General features: G+C 41.0%; 1 protein-coding gene across 1 annotated transcript; it reads right to left on the reverse strand.

The window, feature by feature from the left end:
* Window positions 1-2,224: 2,224 nt before the first annotated feature.
* On the reverse strand, window positions 2,225-3,211 carry LOC120452341. Its single transcript, XM_039636513.2, has one exon. The coding sequence runs from the start codon at window positions 3,149-3,151 to the stop codon at window positions 2,240-2,242; it is 912 nt and encodes a 303-aa protein (XP_039492447.1). The 5' UTR covers window positions 3,152-3,211; the 3' UTR covers window positions 2,225-2,239.
* Between the last annotated feature and the right edge of the window lie 5,337 nt (window positions 3,212-8,548).

Consider the following 8,548-nt stretch of genomic DNA (forward strand, 5'->3'; position numbering starts at 1 on the left):
AACCTATTAATAAACAAAGGCATCTGTGCGCATTTCGCTTAATTGAACACTTTCAGTTAATGATATAAATGGCAAGTAATTAAAATTAATTTAATCTTATGATGAATTCGCAATATTCAAGAAATTTAACAAAATATAACGAAACTGAAAACACTTTTAAATTTACCACTACCTTCTGAATTGTATTCAGCTTGTCAGAGGATAATAATGAAGGCGGTGGCTGGAATCATCAACTGAGTCACACATATGGCCACAGGACATTCGTCCGAGGGAATGACCAACATTTAGAGTCCTGTCCGCCTTGCCTTTCCATTCAACTCCCATGTTTATTGTCAATTGCAGGCAGCAGGCAAAGCTCTCAGTTCCAGAGCACTTATTTTTATTTAGCCAAAGAAAACCAGGAAGGAATAAAAGGGAACCTAAGCTAATTTCTGTTCACCGACTTCGATATACCCTGTAGAGGTGGGAGGCTTGTTAGCATCAATGCTGCTCTATTGTCATGTAAGCTCTGATCACCGAAAATAAATATAATAGAATATATTTCTCAAGATTTACTTTTTTGTTAAGACATTGTAGGAACAAATGGATGAGGCTAAAAAATAGTCAAACGTATTTCTCCTATGAGCCTTCATGGCATGCTTTTCTAAAGGGTATACCAATCTACAGAGTGAGATTCGAAGAAAAAAGATACTTTAGCCGTTTGAAGGAGGGTTGCGTGGCAATTGTTGGGCAGATGGACTGTTGTGTGCCTCTTCGGTCGGTTGGTCGTATTTACAGGTAAAAACACCATTGAAATGTGGCTCCGTGTTTTGTTTGCCAACAATCTGCTTTTTGTTTTCGCAGTCTCGTCGGCGCCGAGCTGAAAAAAAGAGAAAGCACAAAAGGTACAACTTCATTTTAATAGAGTAGACAACGTCAGCCATGGCGACACAAAACGGGCGCCACACTAGATCCTGGCTGGTCCTGCGCACATGCCACGCCCCTATTTGCCACACTAAGGGCGTCCTTTCATCGCGATTGTGTGGGTGTTAGGCCCCTCTTCATTTTCTGTTGCTTCACTTAATTGGGGCATTAAGTTTTAGTATTAGCACTCATAACTCCAGCCACCTCTGTTATGAGTAATAATTTGTGGGTGCCAATAAAAATTAGGTGACAATTGAGCAATTTAATGGATTATCGGACGAAAATATTGAATGTGTTAAAATATTTATTTACGGTGTTTTGTTTATTAAAATTTGTAAATGCTTCTTTAGTGTTGGTCCTATTTTAAAGCCCTGAATCAAACTGTTTTTGAATTTTCTTAATTTAGGATAGTTGCATATAGAGGAGATCGCCCTAAAATGATTTCAATTAATGGATATTAAAACTTACTCAAACTTTAATATGTATCTGTTAGTTGAGTTTAATTTCCATCTAATGACTGAAAATAACCATAAAATACCTAGTATTAATACAAAATTGTTATTCACATTTAAGAACCTTAAAATGGCAGCTGTCAAATTCAATTGAAATTGCAGCTAATGCACCAAAACTGTGGTCCAACCACATTGACGCTCAGTGGAGTTGGTCTGTTGAGCATTTTGTAACCCAGATTTCCTGCGGCTCGTCTCCACGAGTGCGATGCAAATGAAAAAGCCATCCCCCAAAGCTTTCCGATCTCGCTCTTAATGGCCGACTCAGGCGATTTGGAGAGGTGTCATTAACAAAGGCCACCTCGGCGAACCACCGCACCAGCCAAACACCCAAGCTACCCGAAGCACCCAGCCGTTTTCCAGCCGCGACAACATAATTGATGAGTTTCGCTCTAAGCAAGAGGTGTATGTCGACATCGGTTTTCCATGAGCAGTGTTTGTATGTTTGCGGTCACCTCACACACAGGTACTCACAACGATATCCACACACCTCGAAACTATGCGGGTGTGTCGGTGAATTGGCTTACTTTGTCGACAGCCTAGGTCCCTTAGGTGTTTATTGAAATTTAGTTGAAAATAGCTAAACACTTAAGTTGGCATTTTGGGCCCATCGCTAGATAAATGATGGCCATATACAGCCGTCTATTTAGTGTGGATCTCAGAGCTCTTAAACTTTATTGAGCTTGCTCTTTTAGACAGGTGACAGTTTTAAACGGTACTAAATTGTATTTTCGTTGCGTTCGTTTTAGATGCTTATGAGGAAATTGTTTGTTTTCAACAACTAATTCAAAATTTATACACGAAGAATTTATCACAACTTGCTCTTTTTATCCAAATAAATATTTAATCCCTGCAAAATAAATAACAAAAACACCCAAAGAACCTAAAGCACGTTCCATTTCTGACGACCTTAAGCTAGTCCCACTATATGCGTTGATCGGCATGGCATTATCAACCCGGGGCAGCCTTTTGCTGATCTCGCACTTGTGGATCATGGCCCTGCCCATACTATCTCCTGCGAAGGACCTCAGCTGCCTGGCGACCTCGAGTCCGCACAACAAGGCTGCCCTTGTATAATAACAGTTCAGGACGTCGTTGAAGATGTGGCACACCTTGCTAGCATTCGTGCGTTCGTACCAATCAGCCGGTGCCTCGCACTCGATCATGTCCGTCCGGAGTTCCTTCAGGCAGTTGTGCGACTCTTGGAGTCCGGTGCATCGCTTCCTGTTGCTGCCTTCGCCCCCCTCGCAGACCTCCGATTGAAAGTAGCTCAGCCCATCCACAAGTCTCCCGTAGATGTTATCCGGGGCCAGGACACAGTTGCGCATGGACTTCCGTATGTTGCCCAGCACATCGGTGATCTCGGCGCAGGATTCGGTTAGAGAGGGTTGCGCCAGGAGCAGTACAATCCTCTCAGGACTTACCACATAGAGACGCGCCAGTTGCATCAGCACGGGATTATCGTCGCAAAGGCGTTCTGCGTTTCCCACTCTCGGTCCAAATACGCGTTCACATCCAGCTATGCCCCCCGTCAATCCTGCCGCTGATGACTTCATTTCGTACCCAGGTGGACAGGTTGACCCGGAGTCTGTCTTGTTTTTGTAACCTCCGCCATGTCGGGAGGAATGCGGGGCCAATCCGTAGCGCTGGAAGTACCAGGGAAACCAAATTGCTTGACCCGATTTTAAATGAGCCAGCAGCTGAAGCAATAGCAACAGAGCTTTCCACTTTTCTCTCATAGTTCTTGATTTTTGTAAGTAATTTCCAGCAGAGTTTGAAGGATTTTTTTAAGTGAACTTGGTTAACAGGGCACTACCAATTTGCAAATTTAAATAAAACTTCGTTTAAGTCCTGTTAGCTTCAAATACAAACCAATATTAATAATCTTTTCCAGCAGCATTTTCCCTATAAATCGGCACAAAAAGTGGAAATTCAGTGCAAATCATAATCGCAATAGCACACCTAATAATGCGCAATAAGCTTGTGCATCGAAGATTTTATCAAGAATACTTTTCCTCATTCGGCAACCATTTCATTCTTTGCAAAATTATCACAGAAATTGCACAATGCAAGCAACACTCCAGAACCGTAGAGCTGACGCAATAAATTGAGAAATTTAAAATGAAATCCTTGCCTTTTATTCTGTCCATTGGGATATCTTCTCCACTTAGTCCCCAACCATAAAGGACTTGCTTGGAGGAGACTTCTTTATCAAAGCGCACACCTTGAAGGACTCGCTTTGCTGATTTTTTTGGTTAGCTCGTGCAGTATATATCTGTATCTGTATGTGCCGAGTGAATTTTATTAGCACTCATAAGTTGTAAAGTGTATGGGCAAAAGGCAAGCAGAGACAGAACAAGATGATTTCCGAGCATCTTCCTCAGACTTTTGTGCGTTTGCCGCACTTCATGTTAAACAGATTTTTATTGCAGTTTTTTATTTGCGCGGACTCCCTTTTCCTCACTGACTGTGAAATGTACTTTGTCGCTCATTTCGCCTGCCCTTTCTTCCTTTTTTATTTTTTTATTATTAAACAGTTCCCTGCTGGAGGAAATGAAATATTTTTGCATGTAAAAACCATTCGACTTCATGCTGTGACAATGTTTTCGCACTGTTTATGTGGGCGCTGCTCTCGCCGGCGTTTCTCTTTTTATTTTATTGTATTTTATATTTCTGTTCATTTCCGCCACGTAATAAAATAACAAGGTAAATATGCAAAGAGCAACAATTTGAGCGCATCATAAATAAAAACGGAGGAGCTTCGGACTCCCAAGGACTTAACACTTCATCACATTTTCATTGTCTTCATAGTGCCCAGGGAATTGAATTCCCTCAATTCCCTTGTCCCCTCCGGAATAACTTCATTAGGCATTTCTGATCATTAATCTCTGGCTTCTGGCTTATAGCAGATTGTAATGTTTGTAATGTGTCCTCGACAGGACCTTACAACAATTAACAGGACAGGGGCGAGGGCATTAGAGTGTGCCAGTGTGTCCTGGGCATTATCTAATCCAGTCAATGGCGAAATTATGTCATTAGCTTCAGCCGTGTTCAAATTTGCCCAATGAACTGTGTTAAATTTTCTGACTAATAGCTTCTGTATGCGTATGTCCTGTCCAGTATTGGCAAATTGTTGTCCGCCACACAGCAACAAAAAAAACTGAGTGAAACAACCACACACAGTATAAAAATTAATTGGTTTTTGATGTGCTGCCCAGGGAAATGAGATGAAGGGCCAGAAAGATGAAGCTTAATTAAAGCGATTGGTTGGAAGCAAAAAGCCGCAAGTGAATATATATTGTATCCAAAGGTTGTGGCTTCAGCAGCCAGTCCGATTGCATAATCAACCGATATTTATTGGTATTAAGCAGACATTCATACTGGCTTGTAAAAATAGATTTGGAGGTGTGTGATTTTAAAGTGCCGCTGGATGAATACTTTCATCCGATTAATTGCATTATTTAATTTACAAAATAATGAAAAAGTAAAACCTATGTCGCTTTTGATGCATTTGCGCAGTGATCTGTGCGCATTTTGTCTATGGGCGGAAACTTATTGCATTTTAAGTGCATAATTTTGCACATAATTTAATGCAATTAATTGAACATAAAAAATTGAACACCAAACGGCAAAAATTAAAACAAATGGCCGGAAATTTTAAAGCATAAAATAGACTTCATGAAAGTCACTCACACGCTGGCACATGGGTATACTCGTACATATAAAAACGATTGTTTGTTTGCTTGTTGCTGCGTCGACGAGCATAATTAAAATGTCAAACACGGCATAAATCATTTTTCAGTTAATGTTAATGCACTTACGCCTGAAACACTGTTAAATTTTTAATTGCATTTCCATTAAAATCAATAAAAATCCAGCGACTTGGGGCATATAAAAACTCTCTCAAAACTCTGCTTAACTACCGAGTGCACTTTACCATACCCACTCACCCCTCACTGCTCAAATGTAAACTACTAAAACAAAATCGAATAAAAATGACACTTAATTTCGCCTAGAACGAACTTTTTAGCCAGCTTCCAGGTGCGGCTGCTTCCCAATGGAAACCTAATGAATAAGCTAACAAAGTAGGGGTATTTCGGGTGGCGCCGACAAATGGGTAAATGGAAATTAGATTGCCCGGCGCCCTGGTCGCCTGCTAGACAACAACAACTTGATACAACTTTTGCAGCCCAATCTGCCCTGGTCCCCACTGGCCACTCCCACTCAGAGCCCCAGGACTCCAGCCGCCGGCATAACTTGTTCAAGTCGCTTCCCGTAATTATAAATTTACCTAGGGAATTACCCAGCGCCCGTCGAGTGGCCATCCGAAAGGAGGTGAGGTGGCTAAAGTTAAAACTTCTGGGTGCGGATAGTGCAAGCAGCTGAAGAGAACCTAACTAGCTAACTAACTAACGAACAAACTCACTTCAAGTAATAATATTATTGATAGATTACGGCGCAAGAGGGTTTGTTTTCGATGATGGAGCCTCGGAATGGGGTTAAGTATTTTAATGCTGAAGTTAACAAAGTTGATACCAGAGTCTGTTTGCACTGCATTTCGCCGAGTGGCTGTCATGCCAAAGGTATAACAAGTTTAGACATTTGTTCGAGTGTTTCTGAAGAGCGGCTGGAAATGGTTACTCCCAGCTAATTAGTTTTCCAGCTCTGAAAATGAGCTCGGCAAATATTCTATATGACCCAACTACACATGAAAATGAGCTGAGAGATAACTTGAAAATGCTTTGTCGGCATTCCAAACACCTCAGCAAACAATAATCTATTCCTATTAACCTTAAACAGTGTTTGAAGAATTTGTCTGTAGAGACATTTTGTCTAAGTTATTTAAGCACGTTTATGCAATTCAAAATGTTATAACAAATATGTGGTACTATCAGTTTAACAGTAACGAAAGAAACCCATTGAAGGCTAAAACTTAAAGTGCACGTGCAAATTGAGAAAGGCCAAAAAAGTATGACTTCAAATTGGAAAGGGATGCGGTGTATTCGTGAACTGTTACTCCTGGGCCGAAATAGGCCAAAAAGCGGCAAACGGAAATGCCGATGTAAAAGGTGTTAAGACCCCGGAAAATCCAGACCTTGAGCCACGTCTTAGCTGGGTCATGCTGTTTCGGTTTTGCTTTCCCAATCCTCGAATTTCATTTCGGTTTTTCGCTTCAATTGTCTTATTGTGGAAAAAAAAGTGGCTAGAAGAAGGCCAAGAAAAGCTGCTGGGAAAGAGTTATCAAAGGAAGTTCAAGAACAAAGAAAAGCACAAAAGTCTTGAAGAGCAAAGTACTTTAAGTTTTGATTTTTGGAAGTACATTTTGAGAAAGAAATAATGGGTGTTTCATTTTTTTTTTATAAACAGATTTTCGGAGATGTTATTTTAAAAAACAAAGCTTTATTTTTTTTTCTCCCCAAATTGAAGTTAAATTTATTACATGTAATACTGTAAAACGTGGTAGTTTGCAGCACCATTAGATGTAACTAATCGGGCTTAGCATGGGTAAGAACTTTTTAAATAAAATTATTATAAGTTAACTAACACATTCAGCTTACTTACAGCTACTTAATTTCTTGTATAGATTGGAATGGAATGCAGAATGTATTTATTTATTAGCCTAAGGTCCTTTTAAGAACTTCAAATATGCTTCTGACTTTATGAAATGTAATTTGGAATTTCGGATTATCATTCCATTAGTATGCGCTAACCGCATACTTATAAAAATGGCGCCAAATTGCCCTAGTCCAGAATTTATAAGCCAAGACGATCCCTTAGCGCAAGTTTTACCTAAATTACAATCACTTAGAACACTTTTAGCAGACATTATGCACTCATTTTAGACTTCCGTCTAATTTACATGCTATTTAAATTATGCTGCTGCGAGGAGCTTGGCCACCCAGCGAAAGCCCGCACCCAATATATAAAGCAGCTTCATCAAAATGCCTGTCTGTCCACCGCTCCTTGTTCTTCACTCCTTTGCCATCATGGATGCTGTTCAAACTTGCAGCAGCTGCCGCAGCTACTTTGTAAAAACTTTTGTATGGCATGCAACGCCAGCGGGAGCTTCGTGGATCTTGTAGAGCCAAGGACGAAGGACGAAAGGGGACGGGTGTGCAGCCGCATCCTTTGGATCGCCTTGCTTAGCATCTCCAACTGCATAAAATTCTGCCCAATATAATTTAAAGAGCACACCCAAGTGGCCTTTACTACTCCCTCGTCCTGGCTGCTCCTGCTCTACACCTATATCCTTTCCCTCTATCTGTCTGTGAGCTTGTGCAATAAAAATGAATTAAATGCAATGAAGCAGCAGCCGGCACTGAGAGAAATAGTCCAGTTCACAATACATTTTTATCGAAGCTCAAAAACCAAAATGTCACTTAATTTTTAATTAATGTAGAACTGATATTCAGCACAAAACATTTGCAAATGAAATATGCTATAAATTTATGCCAGGAATCCAAAAAAAATGAAATTTAAAATAATATAAAATAAAACCCCTGCCAATTAGGTTAGCAAATATATTTTAAACATTGCGATGGCGCAGCGAAACCGCTTTGATTTTTTGAAAGTGCAAAGTCGCCCATCGACCCACGTCCTCAACCGGCGCCTCGGGCGCCAAATTGTTGCAACAAAGTGGATGGTGGAAAGAGTGGAGCAACTGGTGTCAGTTATTGTTGGGACTGCCAGGTGATGTAGAAGTGGGTGGGCTAGGATCCGTCTGGAGGATTCGTTAACGGCCACGCCCAGTAGCAACCAAACGCCCCTTGTTGCTGCATTTAATGGCAATTTGTAGTCGAAGGCGGCGGCTTCATGCAAATTTGTGGCTTATAGTTTATCAAGCCCCCCATGACGGTTAACTTCCCCCGGCACCCGCGATCCATCAGGCATTGCGAAATGCGTAAGCTTGCATAAAATGCGTAAACGGTTGGTTTTCTGATGCAGGGGGAAATTGATGCAAGCAGGAGTCTTTCTACCCGGAAAGAGTTTCTATTCTAGTGGCTTTTACGGGCTTCAGGCTGGCACAAATGCGTTTAACGCCGAAGGGAAGAGGGGAAGGATAAAGGGTCGGGTCGTGGCAATGAGCCAATTAAAAAGTTGTATTGCTGTTGTGAAGTTCGATTAGGATGATAAAT

The sequence above is a fragment of the Drosophila santomea genome, chromosome 2L, assembly GCF_016746245.2.
Source record: "Drosophila santomea strain STO CAGO 1482 chromosome 2L, Prin_Dsan_1.1, whole genome shotgun sequence".
NCBI classification, from domain to species: Eukaryota; Metazoa; Arthropoda; class Insecta; order Diptera; family Drosophilidae; genus Drosophila; species Drosophila santomea.

What these genes read in the sequence shown, in the direction of transcription:
- LOC120452341 (XM_039636513.2), bottom strand. Translation starts at nt 3,151, where the DNA reads ATGAGAGAAAAGTGGAAAGCTCTGTTGCTATTGCTTCAGCTGCTGGCT.